Source organism: Malaclemys terrapin, chromosome 12 (assembly GCF_027887155.1).
Source record: "Malaclemys terrapin pileata isolate rMalTer1 chromosome 12, rMalTer1.hap1, whole genome shotgun sequence".
Classification (NCBI taxonomy): Eukaryota; Metazoa; Chordata; order Testudines; family Emydidae; genus Malaclemys; species Malaclemys terrapin.
The window spans coordinates 18,657,904-18,680,761 of record NC_071516.1 but is presented as its reverse complement, the minus strand read 5'-3'; the positions used below and the strand labels follow the sequence as shown (position 1 = coordinate 18,680,761).

At 42.9% G+C, this 22,858-nt stretch overlaps 1 protein-coding gene across 3 annotated transcripts in view; it reads right to left on the bottom strand.

Annotated features, from left to right (window-relative positions):
- SULF2 (sulfatase 2) overlaps positions 1 to 22,858 on the bottom strand; it is a 267,917-nt gene that overhangs the window by 48,735 nt on the left and 196,324 nt on the right. For all 3 annotated transcript variants that reach the window (XM_054045653.1, XM_054045651.1, XM_054045652.1), the window contains 4 exons: positions 14,602 to 14,753; positions 8,981 to 9,150; positions 4,196 to 4,346; positions 49 to 224 (listed from right to left, as the gene is read on the bottom strand). In XM_054045653.1, coding sequence (XP_053901628.1) covers positions 49 to 224; positions 4,196 to 4,346; positions 8,981 to 9,150; positions 14,602 to 14,753 — 649 coding nt within the window. The remainder of the gene's footprint in view (positions 1 to 48; positions 225 to 4,195; positions 4,347 to 8,980; positions 9,151 to 14,601; positions 14,754 to 22,858) is intronic.

Here is a 22,858-nt window from a genome sequence, read left to right as displayed (position 1 = left end):
AGACCAATAAACCAAAAACAATTCAGGAGCTGAAAAACAAGGACTTACAGAGACCCGGCCTCCACATTCGGACCTCGCACATAAAAAGGAACTCGGATATCAAACTCGTAAGGCATGGACTTCCCTTTCACCAGTCCAAACTGCCCAATATGATAGCCATGGTCTGCTGTATATATTATATAGGTATTGTCCAGTTCACCTGTTTCAACCAGTGTATTATAAATCTGAAAAAAAAAGAATATTTTTGCACTAAATAACAGTATAAATAATATTTGAAATAATTCTGTGCATAAAAGTGTACACATATATACTGTATAACAGAGTTGGATGTTCTTAACTAGGACATCCCAATAGACATCCAAGCACCCTCATTAAGCAATTATCCTGTTTAAAAGAGGAGGCCATTTTCTTTGAAAGAACAATCTATAAATACTTAAAATGCAATAGAATAATACTTTACTGAATGAAAATAGTGACTACGCATTTCAGGACAGACTTTCAAAAAGCTCAGCTTCCATTAGATTTTCAAAAGTACTTTGCACCTGGCATTTTCCATTGGAAATTTCAAACTCTGGCCACTTATTTAGGCGCCTAAATGAGAGCTGTTGTATACTGAGTTCTTTTGAAATTCTAGCCCTTTATCTTCTTTAAATTTGTATTTGGCAAACTCTCTTAATAAAATGACACCATTTAGAATTTCACACTCATTTAATACTTGGTTAAATGCCACTCAACCATTTGGGCACCATTCAAATGAGTCCCATTTACACAGAATGTTCGCAAACTCTCCCAACTAAACAGCAGATAATTCACCAGATAGCAAGAGTGAATGGCAGTAAGTGTTTCAACCTTAACTCTGAATCCTACTGGTTTTAGGGGGCTTAAATGGGCCTCTTTAGGTGAATACTGAAGGGTATCAATGCACAGCATTAATGACCCATCATCACATGATGTTTTATCCTCAAGGTTTAGTCAGTATCTGTCATCTCGTGGATTTAGCAACGTGGCACTACAGCAGATTTTCTTTACGGTAATGTCATTCCCTGTCCCACATGTGAGATCTGTGATTAGAAAATATGGGCCTGATTCCGCTCTCATACTTGTGTGTATCAGGAAAAACTGCACTGGAGTCAAGGAAGTTTCATCAGTGTGAACCCAGAGTAAATGAAGTCATACCAGTATAGTATGTGATAATATGGACAAAATGTTAAAGATAAAATGTGATTCCCTTTTTGAGATGTAGCTTGAATCAACGTGTCTGATGTTCCATGAGGAAATGGTATAGTAGGGTTACCATACCTCCTCTTTTTCCCGGACATGTCCGGCTTTTCGGCACTCAAACCCCCATCCGGGGGGAACTGCCAAAAAGCCGAACATGTCCGGGAAAATGGCGGCTCTGCTCCTCCCCTGACTCTTCGGCTCTGTTTAAGAGCCGAGCTGCCCGAGCGCTATGGGCTTCAGGCAGCCCCCTTGCCTCCGGACCCTAGCCGCTGGCCGGGCACTTCCCCTCCCGGGCTCCGGCGGCGCAGGGTCCGGAGGCGTGGGGGCTGCCCAAAGCCGGTAGCGCTGGGGCAGCTCGGCTCTTAAACAGAGCCGAAGAGTCGGGGAGGAGCAGAGCCTCCAGCCGCAGCGGCTCTGCTCCTCCCCAACTCTTCGGCTCTGTTTAAGAGCCGAGCGCTACGGGCTTTGGGCAGCCCCCATGCCTCCGGACCCTGCGCCGCCGGAGCCCGGGAGGAGAAGTGCCCGGCTGGGGGCGCAGGGTCCAGAGGCAAGGGGGCTGCCCGAAGCCCAAGCGCTACCGGCTTCACGGTTTGCCGGGCAGCCTCCAGACCCTGCGCCCCCGGCTGGGCGCTTCCCCTCCCGTGCTCCAGCTGCGCTGGGCAAGCGCCGGCCGGGGGCGCAGGGTCTGGGGGCTGCCCGGCAAACTATGAAGCTGGTAGCGCTCGGGCAGCCCTTTCCCCGTGGCTGGGAGTGGGAGGGAGGAGGGGGCGGAGTTAGGGCGGGAAAGGGGTGGAGTTGGGGCGGGGCTGGGGAAATGGGCGGGACCAGGGCCCGTGGAGGGTCCTTTTTTTAATTTAATAGATATGGTAACCCTAGGTATAGACTCACGTAAAGTCAAATGTATATAAACCTTTTGACTGCAATCTTTGTTTAAATAAGCCACGGTGACCTCTTAGAGCCATTAATATCTGCCATGCACTCAAAATATTAACATTATTATCATTAATGTCACAATATTAAGATATTTTAAGGGATGTTAGGTACATACAATTTCACTTAAAAATTGTGGTTAAAACTACAAAAGATTAAGTTTCAGTCTGGAGTAAAATGTACAGCCAGCAAAATCATCAGGAGTGAAACCACCTTGCTAACTAGCAGACCCTAAATACATTGGTGCTAGCAGGCGACTCTGTGACATGTCTTCTCTAAAGCTGGTGTCTGACCCACCACAGCATATTTGTTAGCTACAAGGACAGAACATATTTTCCTGGGTTATTATGCCCAATTAATTATTAGTAATTATAATACATTACTAACATAAATCTCATCCTTGCCTTATTGGACTCCCTTTATTGTTATCTTTTGTGGATAAGATTTCCAGGAGACATAAAGCTGTAAACTGCAATACCTTCAAGATTAGCCTTTCTGCACTTTGAAACAAACCCATCCTTTTTCCACAGTAGCTACCAGCTGATCCATAGGTTCCTTTTTAAGGCCCACTGATACACAGCTTGCACTGTGAGGTTTCTGGAACCTTATTGTTACATAATGAAGGCATCTAGAAAGTCTGCCTGTGTTTTTTAAAATAGATGTAATCAATGTGCCACAAAGGAACTTAACTGTGGCAATGCTGAGTGTCACCATGCCTAACTTTTAGGCACTTAGAAAAATCACTGGAATTCACAAAGCCTGAGTTAAGCACCTAGGTTCGCTGTACAATGAATGGGGAGAAACGGGAACCTCAGAATGGGATTCACAAAAGCCAGCACGCTAGGCAGCTCCCCACGTAAGCTAGTCACCTGGGATCCAGCTCAAAGCCTCCCTCTGCCTGAGGGGAAGAAGAGATTTAAACAAGGCTCTACCACCTCTCATTTGAGGGCCCTACCCACTGAGTTGTGGGATATTTTGATGTGGGGCTCCCTCAGTCTTGCATGTAAAAACTGTTCCACTTTGGACAATTTAAAAAGTCATTGAAAGAGGGGGGCTGGATCCTGGGTGTCCCCCACCTCCCAAGTGAGTGCTCTAATCATAAGGCTGCAGAATCAGTCTCAGGTTTGCCTACTCTCTCTCTGGCCCAGTGACTCATTCATGATTTATTCACAATGGAACAATTCAACATGAGTGATTGAAGGAGCCCCACATCTGAGGTTTGGTGCCAGCTGAGTGCAGGGCCGGCTCCAGGCACCAGCTTACCAAGCAGGTGCTTGGGGCAGCCACTTCGGAGAGGGGCGACACGTCCAGCTGTTCGGCGGCAATTCGGGGACGGTCCCTCACTCCTGCTCGGAGCAAAGGACCTCCTGCCGAATTGCCGCCGCAGATCGCGATCGCGGCTCTTTTTTTGTTTGTTTGGGTTTTTTTTGTTTGGCTGCTTGGGGTGGCCAAAACTCTGGAGCTGGGGGGCTTTCTGAATCCCTGTGGGGCCTGTTTCTGGATTTAGGCACCTAAAGTGGCAGTTGGGCGCCTACGTCCTTTTGAGATACTCCAGTTACTCTGGTTCCGCCTGATGTAACCACATTAATTTCACTGGAGTTTTTCGGACAAAGAGGCAGTAATGCAGGAGTGCACTATGCCCACAGTTGGGATTATTAGTTTCTAACTAGTATATGGTGAGACTTGACGCTTTTTAATGTAAATCAAATTTTTTAAAAATTCATGCTTTACAATTTTTTTTCATGTTTCATTTTTTTCTTTCTTTAACTGGACAGCAGTAGGTAACTGGAAACATTCTGCTAACTTTTGGACTTTACATTATGCTCGTTTTTTTATTTGGAATAACAATGCCAGAGAAACCAGAGAATCTGGGAGAGCTATCAGTTCGGAGGTAGTGATAAACAGAAGCCATGTTTAGCTTGGCAGTGCTTAGCTTGTATGTAGAGTAGGAATATACTATTTTTTTTTAAATGCACAAACATTTTGGAGTTTAACTCAAGAAATAAGTATCTGTTGGGCTTGAAAAAACGACCACCAATCTTACCGTCTCCATGGAGTCATCCACGGACATGAGTGTCTGTAAGCGCTTTCTCTGTAGCATGTTGGTGAACTCCATGTGAATAGGTTTCATGGGACCAGTATACCTCATTATCCAGTGCTTGTCTGGGTTGGGAGCGTAGTTATAACTGGGAGTGCTAAGGGGCAATAAGGAAAGCAGAGACCACATTATTATGAAAAAATAATAAACTAGCGTATGCCAACAAACTTTATTTGACCAACACTGCAAAACTAACTTTCTGTGGTATGTCAGAAAACATTACATTTGTGATAGAAAAATATTATTCATTTATGTTTTATATGAAAGGTGGGAGCATGGAAATAACTCTGTGGGAAGTAAAACCTATTAAAAAGAGTAAATATACATTGTTTTTAACAGTATTCTCCAGACTAGTAGGGATACATTTCAATGCCAGCAGATTAGCCTTAGAAGTCTATCACCACAATTGGGAAGCATTATTTGAACCAAGAACATATGCACTTGAGTTTCCACTAACGTAACTGCTCCACTTTCATTCTGCCCATACTAACACAGGCTATTACAGCTTGATCGGCTCCTAATAATAACTGTCCAGCTTGCTGAAAAGATTCCACTATATTATTTAACAACTGTGTTGAATTCAGCATGACTGGCCATGTTAATATTGCAGCACTCACATACTCAGGGGAGCACAGGTACCCTACCTGGTGGTATTAAATTGCATGTGAGCTCATGGCAAGCAGAAGTGGATACAAAGCTGCATTTTAAAGACCTGCCAAAAAAAGGTGGGGGGAATGGGACTTGGGTACTTTCTAGCTTTAACTCTTCTGAGATCATTAGAAACCTTCACATTACACTCTGATGAGTGCACATTATGGAAAGAGAATTTAGGACCCTGACAAAAAAGTCAAGAGCTGGATTTGATGACCCTGTGAGAGCATCAGTGCCCCTTTAATTCCTAATGATCCTGTAGTTCCATTAAAGTATCAGTGTTAACAATGAGCAGGCACATCATTGATGGTCCTTTATTTAATTTTGTTTGGGAGTTCTGGAGCTTGCTTTTTTGTTCATAACTACATTGCTCCATACCAGCTGGAGCTAAAGCCCACAATGGACTTGCTTTTCTATATTATAATATGGTAGGTACTCTTTACATATGTCTTTGTCATACTAGGAACTTGTTTGTCTTACATTTTCAAGAGAAGCTATTGTTTTATTTATCTATCTTATCACCATTTAAGACCTAGGGCCCTTTTTATTGTTTCTAAGCATTAGTTGGTACATTGGCTTGGGACGGACCATGCACAGTTTCACAAATAGAGATTTTTTTCACCCAAATGAAAGAGGTCTTCAGATTTCTCCTTCTGTTCAAAATATTAGAATAGTGCTAATGTTTAGCACAATGTCACAAGCTTCCTGTAAAACCCAAGATGGTGGCCTTGTGACAGCAAATAGCTACAGATTTTGCTCAAGTTACTTATACTTACATCTTGACAAAAGCCACTACTATTCTTGTGCACACAACAACATAGCAGCAGGGTAACTTAAATCATCAGGATAAATAATAGTAACAAATTGAAAACTTTCCTCCTTGAAATATACCCAGTGTATCTTTGAATGTCATTGGTGCCAAATGCTCTTAAAAGTTTCGTTCATGTTTGAAATAAACATTACAATAATAATTGGATTGCAACACGTTTTCGATGGAAAGATTTATGTGGGAGCCTATTTGAAAAATGCGCTTAGACAGGGAAGCAAGGCTTCTCTGTTTGGGGAGGAGAGGCTGCTCTGTTTATTCTCTGTGCATTGCTAATAGTCTCTTGAATTTCAGAATGTTGTTGTGGCTGAAATAATGACATTGCTCCTATGAATATGCTGACAGTTATGGAAACTGTTGCTATGTAATGCATAGAATGGCGAACTCCTTTTCAGCTTGCTTTGTGATCTCCTGGCTGATTTGAAATCTCCTGCTGTTTAATCCACCCGAAGCCCATGATTTTCTTTGATTACTACAAATGTAACCCTCTTACACTTAACAGATTTGTTTCTCTCATAGCCAAATACACAAGATAGAACATCCCTGGAAGCTGGACAAAATAACTCCTTCACATTCCATTCAAAAGGAAGGGGTGGGGTGGGGTGGGGTGGGGTGGGGGAAGCTACCTTGATTGCTCTACAAATCCTGATTGTATTTGACCTTGGGAAACAGTCATGATAAAACATTAGAGGCCAAAATGAAATTGCCCAGCTGTTCCATCCTGTTTAACTATAAGTCTAGGAGAAGAAAAGGGAAACTATTAATGTAGTTCAGTGATTTGCTACGGGGGAGCGAAATTATGGGACAGATTTTCAATTAAGATAGGACTGCAACTGCACACTAAGAGCCGGATCCTCAGCTGTTCTAGTGCTTCAGCTAACACAGCTGCAGGAGGAAGCTGGGGGCATAGGTGTGCCATCTTTACGTTGAGCCTGATCCTGAGACTGGACAAGGACCAAGTTCAATCCCTAGTGCAACTTAAAGCATTTTCGAGGCTGGTCCAAGCTGCACCATAGTGCTCCAGCCACGTCTCACCTTTGCGCTGACCAGGCCCCAGGGATGGCACAGGGACAGCTATGCTGGCACTACATTACCCAGGGATTGCGAATTCCCAGGTAGTTTGGGAGGTCAGAGGCAGGAAATGTGAAACAAGATGACTAATTTGCATGTGCAGTTACCTGATTTGCATGTGCAGATGTGGGGACTGTGCACTCCAATTAGACAAGCAATTGAATGTTTAACTTTTATTTGGAAATCAAGCCATAATACTCAATACAATACATAGATATTCTATAAATATCTAAAAATTTAATAAATGTAAATGCATTAATAGCTGATTAGCTCTATTGAGATACTGATGCATTTCTGAAAGCAACACTTTTCTTGGTGTTCCTTTTTTTATTAAAAACAGCTTAAGTTTCATCTTATGCTATAAAAAGTGTTTAAAATAATTGAAGACAGTTTCTCTGCATAAATACACATAACACGGGCTACTTAGTATGCACATCTAAAAGAAGGAAAAAACTGCTTAATTTATTGAGATAATGTAATCTTTTACAAACAAATAAATTTCTTGAAAAGTACTATTGTCTATAAATTAATAGATTATTATTATTATTATTATTATTAATAGTAATAACGAAATTCACTGCTGATATAAAATCCTGCAGCAATTTCCATAAAAAAGATCTTCCAGTCAGGAAAATAAACTAGACTGGTGTGTGGGGGAAAAGTAAACAATGTGAAAGAGAAAAAAAAACACACAGAGATGCATTTCATAGATTTCATCCCCTTCCTTCCCGTGATCCCTTCACCCCTTTCTCTTTTGCATCATCATAATTAAATTGCTGTAGAGGATTGTGTGGAAAATGATTATATCTTTGAGAGAAGAGTGTCTTCCATAAGCATTCCTAATAAGGTTGGAGGGCAACTCTGTGTACGAGCAATAGCAGACACTACTCATTTTGAGCTTTTGTAATTTTCATTTCAAAGGAAAAGAACTGAGCATGGGATTGCAAACAACTTAAACATGAAATACTGTGTCGTTTCAGGCCCGAGAGACAGATTCTCTTTAGTGGCACAGTGCAACAGAATGAAATATACAATTCTTAGCTCTCTAATAATCAGAAACTAAAACAAAGAAAACCCTTTCTCTCTCCCTCTCACACACACACACACACTCACACTCTTCCCCCCCCCCCCCCAGCCCAATCCTGCAAGGATGTAGGTGCCCTCAACTGCTGTTTGATGATCACCTTACAGAGTCAATCCTTGTCTCCTCCACAAAGCTGAAATTAACTACTCTGTCCCTGAAAGCTAAGTGTGCCAAACTAGTTTTAATCTGAAATCACTGCGTTCTCTGACCACACAGGAAGAGAGCTGAATTTTGGTGACAGCACAAGGCTAGAGATCAAGAGACCTAAATTATTTGTCAGCTTTGCTGAAAACTTCCTGTGTGACTTTGGCAAGTTATATGGGGAAACTGAGATGCTGACAGTCTGAATATTAAATGGGGATAATAATAAACATTACTTATTATTTGTATTATGGTAACACCCACAAAGTGCTAGGCATTGCACATGTACACATAAAGGTAAAGTCTGAAGCCCTGAAGAGCTTACAATTTAAGGGACATGTTCTGATGCTGAATAACACCTTACCTCCCAACTAGTCTCACTGAAGTCAAATTTACACCCACTTGGGGTACGTCAACTCAGCCACAGAGGCGAGCCTCCCAGCCTGGGTCAACTGACTTGAGCTTGGGGTTAATGATAGCGCTCTGAAGCCCACACCCTTCCCTAGGTTTCAGAACCTCAGCTCCAGCCCCAGCTACGACTCCAAAGCACTGTCTACAGAGCTATTTTTAGACTGCTAGTGCAAGCCCTGCAAACCTGAGTCTCTCAACCCAGGATGGGATGCTCGCTGTCACAGGTTGTGTAGATACACACGGCCAGAGCAGCGTAAAGGGACTTTAGAGAATCAGGGCCATAGAATTTGACACAAAGCTCAATGACATCAATGTGAATCTTTCCATTGACTTCAAGGAGCTTTGGTTCAGGCCCACTGATATGGTCTCTACTCTGAAGGTGCTTATAGTATTCTGAATATCCATATAAAAATCCAAACTCTTCTGTTCTTATTAACTGTGATAAACGCATGCCAAGAGTCTAAGGACCCCAAATATGTTTTTCCAGCAGAGGTACCCTGTTCTTTTTTCTATTGCCGGGAAATACAGGGATTTTATTTTTCCTTACATGTGTTGTGAAGCGTTGGGAAAGAGTTGTGAATACTGAGGAGCTGAATCTTCAGGACCATGAGGAGCAGCATGGCTGAGAACCATCAATACAGGCCTATGGGGATACATCTTCTTCGAGATTCTGAAGAAGCTGATACTGTCATTGGTGATCAGGTCAGTCAGATAATCCTGGAAGAGGAGGAAAAAGTTGAATAAAATATTCCAACAGCCAATTAGAGTCCTAGATAGTCTTGGGTATCACGAGGGACGTGGGAAAAAAAAATATTTAGCCTGGAAAGGAAGAGTAAGGAGAGACTAAGTTTAGGTTGTTAAAATTATGCACAATAAATGAAAAAACAGATCACTCCCTTCTCTCTAGCCGATGATATGGAAAAACAACAAGCCCCTCCAAGAAATTAAGGGCAGCTAAATTTAGAACAACTAGAAAAGCTTTTTCAAACACATGTCTAACCAAACTGTGGAACTCACTAGTTCAGAGGGTCAGTCAAATAGCATGGCTAGAATTTTAAAAGGTAATGGATAATTACAGGATTGTTTGTGTTCTGGGGTTGAGATTTTCAAAGCATGCAAGAGGATTTAGGCACATTGTCCATTGAAAGAATGCTTTGAAAATCTCAACTGATTTGGGGGGAGGGGGGTTGCCTTCCTCTGAAGCATCAGGCAGTTACCAAGGCTAGCAGCCAGATACTGGACTAGTTGGACCAATGGTCTGACTCAGCATGGCAGATACAAGAGAGGTACTCAGATACCATGATGATGGGTGCAGCGTGAGAATCTAAAAGGTAGGTAGATAGAGGTCTCTATTAAAAAAACAAATCTGAAAACTTAATAGAGTCCCCTGGGAAAATGTAAAGTGAACATCCTTGGTGATCCTGTCGAGTAACAAGTACATGTTGTGATACTGGAAGTATGTGGATTGAAAACAGTGTCTTTATGACACTCCCTGCATATCAAGAAAACTCTATATATCAACATAAGTTTCAGACACCAGCATGGTATTATTTATTGTAAAACAACACAAGCACAAAAGAGACTGGCTTTTCACCTCCAAAATCCAAAGTAAAACCACATGCAGTGTCTTGCTTTTATCAAGTCACCAAGTATGAGTGTGGTTCATATCACAGAGGATGGAATACCTCCCTGGTTCTCCCTTCAAGCACAGCTTTCTTTCATCAGCTCAGTCCCTGGCTTCCCGTGCACCTCCCTTTTATAGAGTAAAGGTAATGCAAAGCCGCAAGATTGACAGTCCTGGAGACTGAACTACTCTGTTTTGCTATATAACACATCAAGTACAGTACAGTCAGTGCCTTCTCAATCTCCTTCACCCCTGCCACGGAGGTGCAAGAGAAAGTCAGCTTTCATTACTCAAAAGGGGCCTCTCTCACTTGATTTCTTTGTTCAAACTTAGCACAACTGTTTGCTGCCTCTCCCAGAACCAGGCTGACCAAGCTCCAATTTACACCTTTGCATATCAGTCTTGACTTGAAGCATTCCTGCTATTCCAATCCTAGTTTACCCTATCCAAGTCTGCCACCTGTTCTGAATTATGTGGTGTATTTGTGATATGAATAACTATCTACAGAGGACAAAGCAGACACCATCAATTCATTTCAATTATGAAAGCTTGTGTAGATAAGCATAACTCCACCAAAAACAATGGAGGTCCACCAGCTGAGGACCTGATCCTCTATATCTGAAAAACTCTTCTTAATGTCTATTAAGGAACTGAAAGTCAATATTCTAATAGAGAACCCTGGAGTAATAATACACTCACATTTAATTAAAACATATATGTATTTTCAAAGCCTGCTATAAGACATAATGAAGACAGAAAGACCTTTTGTTCTTGCGTCTGGCCTGTGAAGAGAATATGGATTTCTATTCCATTCTAAAGGGCAAGGGCAGTTGACAGGTCAAAATTGCCCTCCAATTAAAATTTTGTAAAAATAAGCATTTGCAAAACCTAAGACCAAATGGAAATATTGCCATGAATTTAATTTTTATTTAAGCCTCCAGTTAAGACCGATTAAAAAAATTAAATGCGATGTTTTAAAAAAACCTAAATATGGCAAATTATGCTAATACATACAAAGTTAAATAGATAAGAAACTGACAGAAAAAGTGTAACCAACTAGTACATTTTCTGGCTAATATTTAGATTTAAAAAAGTGAATAATGATTTTGTTTGCCTCAATTTGTGAGGTGTCAAGCTTGAAATACTTTTAATGGGCCCGATTTTCAGAGAGTGTGTGCCCACTACTCACTTTTGAAAATCATGGCCTTCATTATCTAAAATAAGAGTTAACAAAAAGTAAGCTAACATAATAATATTAAAAATGGGATTTTTTTCTTTAACTTTAATGGTATTTTTAATAAGGATATCTAGGTTTTAAAAATATAATTCTTAACCTGACAGCTATCCTTTAATATGAACTTTGTATTAAATTTGGATCTCAAATATTTAATTTGTACAACTAAGAGGTCAATAGCCCATGGAAGCAGCAATCGGCTTTGCTAACCTGTGTGCCAGTGGGGCAGAGATGTTAGAAACAAAAAGGTATTTGTTTTATGATGTGGAAGGGTCATTAAAACAATCTCTCTGGAGTCACGTTACTTCAACTTGTCCCTTAGTGGACAATTTAGTTATTAAAGGAAAAACATAAAAGGCAGGGAGAAAACATACAGTAGCATATTTCAACTACTGATCGATCCGCCACTTGACTCCAAATGTTACTATCAATACATGTTGCTTTGTACACTACTGGCAGGGAATTACAGTAATAATCTATATGCAAAGATGTGATGGTCATTTGGAACATTTACTTTCTACCAGGGATTTTTGGAAAAAGGAGTTCCGGTAGGTGTTCATACAGCTTAGATATGAAAATATGAAGAGCTGTACAAAATGAAAATGTGAGCATTTTAAAAATACCTTATATACCAAGCAGAGTTGAGGGCTTTGAAGCGTGTGTATTCCCTCCTTAGCTCCCTTTGGAGCAACCGGGAACAGTGACCAGTAAAATCATTGACATCACGTTATTCCACTGAAAAGTTTTCTAATTCAACATTTCCAATAGTTTAGATGTTAAGATCAGCACTCTTGTCCTTTACAGATTAAAAGTGAAATGGGAGAGAGGCATAATTCTGTTAATCAGTTGTCCCTTCACTTTATCAGCTGGTAATAGAAGAAGAAACCTGAGAAACCTATTAAGGTTCAGCTTCTGACACAAAGCACATTAATCAAAACAAACAAACAAACAAACAAAAATAATCTACATTTCAGTTTCTTTAAGAAAAATGTTCTGTGTACACACCACCAGGAAAGCAAAAACATGTATAGGCAACATTTGTATTTTTTAAATAAAAAGGGCGAGGTATGTTTGAACTGAATTCCTCTCATGTAAATCTATCTTACAAATGATTATGATGTTACAGTTAGAATTAACTATCGTTATAGTTAACTATAATTATAACCTTTTACTTCTAAATCCAGAACTACATGATGTCACTTTGTAGCTATTTGCTTTCCCCCCCCCCTTCAAACAATGCCCCGTTTCACTCTTGGATTGTTTCCTTCAGGTTCCAGTTTTTCTAACCAAACCAGTTTACCAATAAATTATTTACAGCCATAAATCAGAGATTCTGCAACCCACTTTAGGAAACACACAAGCTGGCTGCTTTGACAAATGCAAGCATTTTGCTCAAGTAAACATCCTCCTTGCTAGTAAACATTATGCAGCATGAGATGAGAAAGGGAAGTGGTGGGGCCTGTGCTGGGGAGATGGGTGCCAAACATTTTAGTGAGCTAAGTTAAGGTAGAGTATCCTCAAGTACTTTAGAAAGATAGGGTTACCATTCGTCCGGATTTACCCGGACATGTCCTCCTTTTTGTGCTAAAAATAGCGTCCGGGGGGAATTTGTAAATCACTCAAAATGTCCAGGATTTCCCCCCTCCCCGGCAGAGCAGAGCGAGCGGCTGGGAGGGCTGCAGGAAAGTCACGGGCTGGACTCCGGAGCAGCTGTAGAGGAGCTCTTCCCCCCCCTCCCTCCCTCCCTCCCTGCACTCTGAGCCGGCAGCTCCTCCTCCCCTGCAGCCCATTGTCCCGGTCCGGCAGCACTGTGCAGGGCCAGGGACCGGGTTGTGTGTTGTGCTGGGGAGCGCAGCCACGTGTCCGGCTTGCACAGAGCCCAACTCCCTGTTCTGAGCAGCAGGGTAAGGGGGCCAGGGGGCAGGAGAAGGGGCAGGGAGGTTCTGGAGGGGGCAGTCAAGAAACGGGGTAGGGTCGGGAGTTCAGGGGGGGGCTCTTTGGGGGGAGTGGAGAAAGTTTTGGGCAGTCAGGGTACAGGTAGGGGGTAGGGTCCTGGGGGGCAGTTGGGGGGGGGTCTTAGGAGGGGGCAGTTAGGGGACAAGGAACAGGGAGTCTTAGGTAGGGGGTGGGGTTCTGGAGGGCAGTTAGGAGCAGGGGTCCCAGGAGGGGGCAGTTAGGGGACAAGGAACAGGGAGTCTTAGGTAGGGGGTGGGGTTCTGGAGGGCAGTTAGGAGCAGGGGTCCCAGGAGGGGGCAGTCAGGGGACAAGGAGCGGGGGGGTGGGGGGCTGGGAGTTCTGGGGGGGAGCTGTCAGGGGGCAGGAGTGGGGAGAGGGATCGGAGCAGTCAGGGGACAGGGAGCAGAGGGGTTTAGATGGGTTGGGAGTTCTGGGGGGGGGCTGTCAGGGGGGTGGGGAGTGGTTGGATGGGGCGTGGGAGTCCCAGGGGTCTGTCTGGGGGTGGGGGTGTGGATAAGGGTTGGGGCACTCAGGGGACAAGAGGCAGGGAGGCTTAGATAGGGGGTGGAGTCCTGGGGGGCAGTTAGGGGCAGGGGTCCCAGGAGGGGGCAGTCAGGGGACAAGGAACGGGGGGAGGGTTGGGGGTTCTGGGGGGGCAGGAAGTGGGAGGGGCAGGGGCGGGGCTAGGGCAGGGCTCCTCCCGTCCTCTTTTTTGCTTGCTGAAATATGGTAACCCTAAGAAAGATATATAGGTAACAGTTACACATTCACAGCATTCACATAGCAAGGACAGTTTTAATGTGTGATAAACTGATGCATTATGGACTCCCCAAAATTATCATACTCTGACCACGAAACAGGCTTTCACTTAACAAATACATACATACAAACCAATCCACCCACCCACCCTAAGGAGAAGGAATCAGATACTAATCTCATTTATACTTGTGAAACCCCACTGAAGTCAGTTTTATTTCTCCAGTTGTACACCAGTGTAACAGGCCAGAGGCCGGCCCAGTGAGTGTTAACTGAAGTGCAGAGCAGTGAAATACCAGTCTTGATGCAATTAAATCCATCTCTCAGCTTGTAAGACATATTGAAGCTTTTACAGTCTTAGGACGTGTAACTTATATTCTTGTAGCTGCTAAGAACATTTTAAACAACATGTCCACCAGAAGTGAAAAGATAATGTATGATCCAAAGAAGCTGCCTTAGGGGCTGAAACAGATGTTACTAGCACTGTCTTTCAATTATGAAATGAATACTTCAATTGGACTGAATCCATAAAGTGTTTGTATTCTTCTTGCAGTCATGTCCAAAGGGAAAAAATTCAAAATAAATCAATAGGACCTACCCTTGAGTAGTCAAATCCATGCTTCTCCTTCACGCCATTCCTACAGAGTGTGTAGTTGTAAAAGCGAGAGTTTTTAAGTAATCCAACCCATTCTTTCCAGCCAGGAGGCACATAGGAACCATTGTACTCATTAAGGTACTTCCCAAAAAAAGCTGGAGGAGAGAAAGGAGAGCTAGAATAAGTAGGTATAATACAAACACCTCAAAGACCACATTTTACCACACACGTCATCCAGGTACATTTAACATGGACAGCACATAGTGAGATGTCTTATGAAATTCTGTATACAGCCTTCCCTGCATTTCAGAGCTCTCTAATGTTATAGGTTATTTGCATTTACACATCACTTGTATAAGAAATAAACCAGATCAAACTAATAACTGAAACTGCATTTAAAGTACCTATAATAGTGGTTGATACATTCAGGGTCAGTGAAACTGAGCACAACATGTCTCAAATAATGCCAATTACCACATTACCTCATCCTACCCTGAACCACCCAATTTAGCTGCCCTCTTCATATTGGTTACAGTCATTTAAGCTATCTCCAGCTAAGTAAGTGCTCAGGCTGGTGTGGGAGACAACAACAAATGAGGCAGTTTACAAAGTGATGAAATTTCAAAGGCTTAAAAGAAATGGACCAGCAGCCTGTTTGGCAGAAGAAATGAAGAGTACAAGAGACATTAAAGAAAGCTATGCTCACCCGGCAGCCTCTGCCTGGCGGGGGCTTCGGATGCTCAGCGGCGACCAGGGCAGCGCGGGTCCCTGCAGCCTCGGCACACGCCACACTCCTGCCCGGCGCTGCAGCCTTCTTCCTGCCATGCGGGGTGACGGGGCTGCAGGAAGGGTCCCCCAGTAGCCAGGGAGTCCCGACCCGTGAGGGAAGCCCGAGCCGCTGGCTGGGCCCGGCCTCCCCGTGGTCATGGGGGCTCGGCTGGGGCGCGCTGTCCGCCCCGCCTCCGGGGGCAGCAGCGGCCCCTCCGCTGCCTTCTGTGGCTGTGCTCCCTCCTTCCCCCGCCCGAGCTCGCTACAATGTAGTCGGGTGGCTGGGCTGCGCTGCGGACCCGGTGGGTCCTGCTGGGGCCGGGCGGACCCTGGCTTATGCTGCCTCCCTATTTCCCCGGACATGTCCGTTTTTTGGGCAATTCCCCCCGGACGGGGATTTGAGCACCAAAAAGCCGGATATGTCCGGGGAAATCCGGACGTAAGGTAACCCTATCTCAAATGAACTCACATAGGAAAATGGTAAAAGACAGGGAAAAAAACACCACATCACCTGTGGGCAAACACTTTTCACAAAGCGATCACTCTATATCTGACTTATCAGTTGTCATCCTCAAAGGAAACCAGCACAACACTTTCAAAAGACTAGTCAGAGCTTAAATCCATAACTTTGCTAGACACTAAAAGTCATGGACTGAATAGCAACTCTGGATTTATTCAACAATCTGACAACAATCTAGAACCCACTAACGACCCCACCACCCCCAGCTGCTTTTCCTCCCCCCCTTCCTCTTCTCTCTGAGACTGGAGGGGTGTTAATGGGCCAATTCACCTTGAATGGGCCCTTGAAATGTGCATTAGTTATTTATGCTAAACCATCTGTTCCATTTTGTATTTAGCTGTGACACTCTGAGTGAGGCCAGGTCTACACCACAGACCTGTATAGGTATAAATACATCATCCAGGGATATGAAAAATCCACACCCCTGAGCAACATAGTTACACCAACCTAACCCGCTGTGTAAACAGAGCTACGTCAATGGGATAGCTTCTCTTGTCGAGATACCTACCTCCTCTGATGGAGGTGGATTAACTACGCCAACAGGAGAAGCTGTCCTGTTGGCATAAATGTGTCATCCCTAAAGTGCTACAGTGGCGCAGCTGCGCCGCTGTAATTCTGTAGGTGAAGACAAGCCCTAAGTTTCCCAGACCTGCAGAGGAGCTCTGTATAAGCCTAAAAGTTCGTCTCTCTCACCAACAGAAGTTGGTCCAGTAAAAGATGTTACTTCACCAACCTTCTCTCTTGTAAGTCTGTGACCGAGTCAGCAGCAATGTGAAGAATTCCAGTTCCCCTGTTCTAATCAACAGATCACACTTCCCACTTTAATAAGACCACAGTCACCAAAATCAGACAAACTAAGATGACAGCAACTAGCAAAGCAAAATCCACTTCACTGTAAATGGATAAAAATCGTCACATCCTTTTAGAGGGTTGCACAGCACAAATACTCTCTCAAATGACTTTGCTTTCTGAGCAACATCCAATATTTAGAAAGTGAAAGGCAAACCACAATGATATGTGGGTAATTAAACAGAGCAGGAGATTTTGTTTTGTTTTGGCCCAGTATCAGGTGATAATGGATTGAGATATTGACTGTTGTCTACCGTGGCAGGTACGTACAAGGCAGTCTAAAGGCTTTTGTGCCTCACCCATATATTATATCCAAACAGAGTTAAATTTGGCACTGTTCCTCACCCCATTCATGGAAGCCCAGTTTCCAGTTTACCAGTCAGTTCCTAAAGCCTTTGGCTGAGCCAGCTAAAGAATGCAGAAAAGCAGCACTCTGCAAAGAATTACTTCATTGTCATTCAGTAGAGGCATTAAAGGAAAGTCTGAGGGAAGTTCCTTCCAGCACCTTTTGCATATCCACCATTGTATGTTCAGGACAGCTTTATAATCTTTCATGGATGTCAAAGTACTTTAAGTAATTTTCTCTACTGTTTCTAACCTTCCATTTCACATCTCTCTTTCTCCCTCCCTTCCTCTCAAGAACCTTAAAAAGCTCATTATTTAAACTCTTCTGAACGTTCCTCCTTTGTGCTACAAAATATGGAGCTACAGTAAAGCTCTTTTTCTGCTGGGGAAGATTTTGCTTTCATAGCATAAAGCTTCTGTCTAACACACTTTTCTTTTTCTGCTTCAGTCCAGCCCATCACCATATAGACAGCTGCTCAGTGGAGAATGCAAGCCTTCAGTGCATCCAATTCCAGACTGCTCCAGGATTTCGTTAGCAAACATTTTCAGGGACCACAGCTATATATGCACAGCTGTGTTCCAACATCCAGTCTATGAAGTAACTGTAAAAATATATCCAGATGGTTTTAAATGCTTTTTATACCTGTAATAATAATAAAGTGGGTTTAAAAATTACTACACAACATAGTCTCTCCCATGAATAGGTGAAGCAGGGTCCACGGCAGATAGGATGAAACTAAATGGCAAGTCCTGTATACAAGGTAATCTCTCCTGCCAGATTTTATGACCCCACCAAGTTCTCGGCTCCCCAAAGTTTCCACCACTCCCAACCACCTGGAAAAGCCTATAGTGCATGTTGGAGTTGCAGCTAGAGTTTAAGAAACGTTTTGCTGAAGGATAAAAAACAAGAACAGAGCATGTAATAATTTGCTGCATGTTGTGGATTGATACAAAGATTTCTTTTGATAATGTAATTTATAAATATATTAGGTCCCCAAATTCATGGTTTAAAAAGTGAATCTGGCCTGACAACATGCAGTCTACAGAGCAAAACCAAAAGAACAGACTTCTCAGTTTGAAAATGGTCTAAAAGAGTGCATTTACAACCAAGGCAAACTCTCAAGTCACTGCTCCTCCCTCCCATCCTTACAAGTCTTTTTTATGACCATTTTTATATTTTAAGGATAAATTTCCAAAAAATGAAAGGTAACAACAGAAAGGATATTCAAATATCTTTCCATGGCTCTAAATTCAAGTGGAAATTAAGAGGCTGTTCCTAGCTGGATCATTAGAATCAGGGCCGGCTCCAGGCACCAGCTTCTCAAGCAGGTGCTTGGGGCGGCGGCTCCGGATAGGGGCGGCACGTCCAGGTATTCGGCGGCAATTCAGCGGACGGTCCCTCACTCCGCCTGGGAGTGAAGGACCTCCCGCCGAATTGCCACCGCAGATTGCGATCGCGGCTTTTTTGTTTTGTTTTGGCTGCTTGGGGCAGCCAAAACCCTGGAGCTGGCCCTGATTAGAATGATGGGGAAAATCATTCCTCTCATTTCATCCCACCTGGGTTGTGATGCCACGGCCCAACATTGGAAGTTAAGGATAGAGGAACTGAGTCTAATCTCACTTATTCCAGTTTAGATTGGGAGTAATTCTGCAGACGTCGGTGGAATTTCACAAATGTAAAATTGGTGAGAGACAGAACCAAGGCCAGAGTTACTGCCCTTCATTCACTCGCCTTGACAATGGAGTTCAAGTCCTATTCAGTGCTATATAATCAGTTTCTTTTTTATTTAGATATGTTTTTGTTAACAAGAGATCAAGAATCTTTATGCACTTCATCTTAACAATAAAACCAGAGTGCTTATGTTCCTTTAAAATAGGTAACAGGATGAAATTAAGAAACAAAAGCACAGGTGGAATATCATTAATAACTTCCTGACAGTGATATGTTACATTATGGAATAGTTTCTCCCATGAGAAGCAGTGGAAGCTAAATCTCTTATGATATTTAAGCCTACACTGGGGTCATGCACTAGAAAAATATATTATAAGGAGCATTCTTGCCCTGGGTTGGATGAGCTAGAAAGCCGAATAGGTCTCTCTCATCTCTAATTTAATTTACGTGATTCCCAAATTTTAGCACATGGATTTATATTTCTAAATAATTTTGTTAACAAAATAGGGCAAAAAAGATTGAATCTCAGAAAAGCAAAGTCAGGCTTCCCCCTATTATGGGGTACAAGAGCTGAGTTTATTCTATGGGTACGTCCAGACTACCCACCGGATCGGCGGGTAGTGATGGATCTATAGGGGATCGATATATCACGTCTCATCTAGATGCGATATATCGATCCCCGAACGCTCGCCCGTCAACTCCGGAACTCTACCAGGGCGAGCGGCGGTAGAAGAGTTGACAGGGGAGCCACGGCCATCGATCCCACGCCGTGAGGATGGGAGGTAAGTCGAAATAAGATGCGTCAACTTCAGCTACGCTATTCCCGTATCTTACATCAACTGCCCCCCCCCCCAGTGTGGACCAAGCCTATTACTTCTTCCCCTCAAAACTCTTTATATACCCTCGTGCTACTTATTTATATCCACCTGCTACCCAGTTAACACACTGTTAAACTGCACACACCTGCAGTGACTTTAACCTCAAACCTCTGTGCCATAACTATTAACCTCCTACATTCCAAATCAGATATCAAGTACGTTGTAGAACTTTGCATTCACTCTGATATATTTTTAGCAGCCGTCTTTCCAATCATTTGTTAAGGTTTTTAGCTGCCAATCTGAAAGTTTTCCATATGGGTTTGTTTATTCCTCTGAGTTGCTCCATTTCTGTTTCTAATTTTTCCAGGTCAAGTGTTTGAGCTAAAATTTGCAACTATTCAGTTTTGAATGGAAAAGCAGCATTTCTGCTCTGATTCCTATTACGTATCTAGCCAAAATTATTTTGTAACACTTTCTTGCTCTGTAAAAGGCATTCAGATAAAATCATGTGTAAGCGAGAGAGTTTTCAGCAAGGCAGGGTATTTATGTGTACTAGTAACAAGCACGAACTCTCAAGGTCAAGTTCAGTACTCACATCGGGCCAAAATTCTGCACTCAACTGGTAGCAAAGTGAATGGATTTAAAGTGGTGTAACACTGATAGATCTGAGTTAATAATGTGGCCATTTACTCCAACGGTAGTCAGTATAAAATCTGTCTTCCAGGGACAGTTTTTCAGAAGAATTCAGCTCTGTCAGGCACCAAAATAAAAGGACAGATTTTCAAAAGACCTCAGCACATTGGGTGCTGAGCTCTACTGAAAATCTGGCCTTTGATTCGGTGCCTAAATGGGAACTGAGCTCCTGAGCTCTTCTGAAAATCTATCCCCAATTGTGTTGAACTGACCAGTTGAAAATCTGGCCCTTAGCATTTAGCAATAATAGGAATTGTAGCTCTGCTGCAAAAAGTTAAAATATCTGCTATTAGTATTATTAGCTCAGTAACGGTTATAAATCTTATGAGCCATAGAAAATATACAATAGGTTCTTATACACAATCCTTTTTGAAAGATGAAAAGGAGAGCTTAGGGCCACATTTTGCCCTCAAACTCCATCCAACTCCATTGATTCTTGGTTATAAGCAAAAGCACAATTTGGCTCATAGGGATTTTTTTTTTAAACCATGAAATGTTTGCTGGAAATCAGAGATTTAGTGCATCTGCCACACAGTCCTTGAAAATGATGAAATCTTTGAGGAACGTAATAGTCAGCTAGGATTAAAGAAAGAGACGTATTAAGTGCATTCTTTAAAAAGTCTGTTGCACATGATAGCCCAGATTTTACAGTCTGCTGTTGGCAGAAAACTGCCCTAAAGCTTGTGTGCGCCCAGCACTGTAGGGAAATCTCTAGTGGCATAGAACTGGAGTAGGGGGCGGGGCTCATACAGTTGATTTAGAATTTGGGGCTGGAGTGAAAAAGGATATCCTGATGATCCGCTGATTCCCGGTTGCCCTAAAAGCCCTGGTTGGCCATCGGCAGCCAGTGCAATTACAGCAGCCTCTAGACTGCTCTAATTTATGCCAGGGCACGGGTCTGGTACACACCTTGGAGAACACAAATGTACGTTTTACAATATCTTTGTGCACCCTCCTGAGTCTGTAATGCACATTCCTCAGCTGCAGCCAAGGCTCAGTCCCAATGTTTATTTACTGGCTCAGGCTGGCTGGAGGGGTGGTGGTGGTGGGGGAAGTGGAGTCAATTAAAACAGAAGAATTTTACCAAAATATTTGGAACAGAAAAATGTAGATAATAAGCCAACTCCTGCTTGTCTTTCTCAGGTAGGTAATCCCAATGGAAACAATGGGCCAGAGCGTGCTCCCATTAAAACCAATGGGACTATTCAAGTAAATGGAGCAAGTCTACTGTTGTAAGTCCCAGATCCCTTTTCCTGAAATAAGCCAGCATGTGCTGAATGGAGAAAAGCCCTATCAGCCATATTCTCAATGCCCTGCCACTCAAATCTTTACAGAGCTTGATGGCCAGCTGTGACTATTCTAGTTTGCTACTTTCCCAGAATGCTCCCCCTTGTCCTCCCAAAAAACAACAAAAAAACCCAAACTCCTAGAAGCATAGTACATTACAAACTGACCACATGGCATTACTATCTCTTTTTGCAACACAAGCCCAAAAAGAATCCCATTCTTAGGATTTATCCTCCAGTTTTCAAATGTAACATTTCCTCTTTCATGTAAAAATATCATAAACCTATCCAGTATTGGATTGATAAACTTTTGTAATAAGGAGCAACATAATCCAAGGTTTATCTGGTTTATTCTGAACCTTTATTGGTGACAGAGTCAGCACCAATTTATTTTGGTCAACTTCAAACTTAGGACTGGTCTACACTGAAAACTTACATTGGCATAGCTACATCTTTCAGGGGTGTGAAAAATCCACAACTGTTAAAGACGTCGCTATCCTGACCTAATCCCCAGTGTAGACAGTGCTAGGTCAAGAATTCTTCTGTCAAACTAGCTACCACCTCTTGTGGAGGTGGATTGGCGATAGCAACGGGAAAGCCCCTCCCTGCAGTGAGTGTCTACACTGAAGTGCTACAGTGGCGCAGTTGCAGCTGTTCTGCTGTAGCATTTTAAGTGTAGACATACCCTTAAGAAAATTTAATTCAAGGTCAGTTTGTCCACAGGATTTGAGAAAGCCCCTGATTGCCAAATTCTGGGAAGGTATTAGATTATGTTGTGCAAGAAAAAATGTCTACCCCCTTGAAACAGAACCTGTTTTTTTCCATTTAGCAGTAAACTTGGAAGAAGCACTAGAAAAACACTGGCTGATGAATAAATATGCAAAGGAAACAATATAGTCTTATTGGACCTAATTAAGAGAAAATTCCCACCCTGACCGCCAAATTCCTTTCTACTAAATTTCCATCCAGACAGAAGAACTGTAAGGCCTGGTCTACACTAGGCGTTTATGTCGAAGTTAGCGCCGTTACATCGAATTAACCCTGCACCCGTCCACACCGCGAAGGTATTTAGTTCGACATAGAGGTCTCTTTAATTCGACTTCTGTACTCCTCCCCGACGAGGGGAGTAGCGCTAAATTCGACATGGCCATGTCGAATTAGGCTAGGTGTGGATGGAAATCGACGCTAATAGCTCCGGGAGCTATCCCACAGTGCACCACTCTGTTGACGCTCTGGACAGCAGTACGAGCTCGGATGCTCTGAACTGCCACACAGGAAAAGCCCCGGGAAAATTTGAATTTGAATTCCT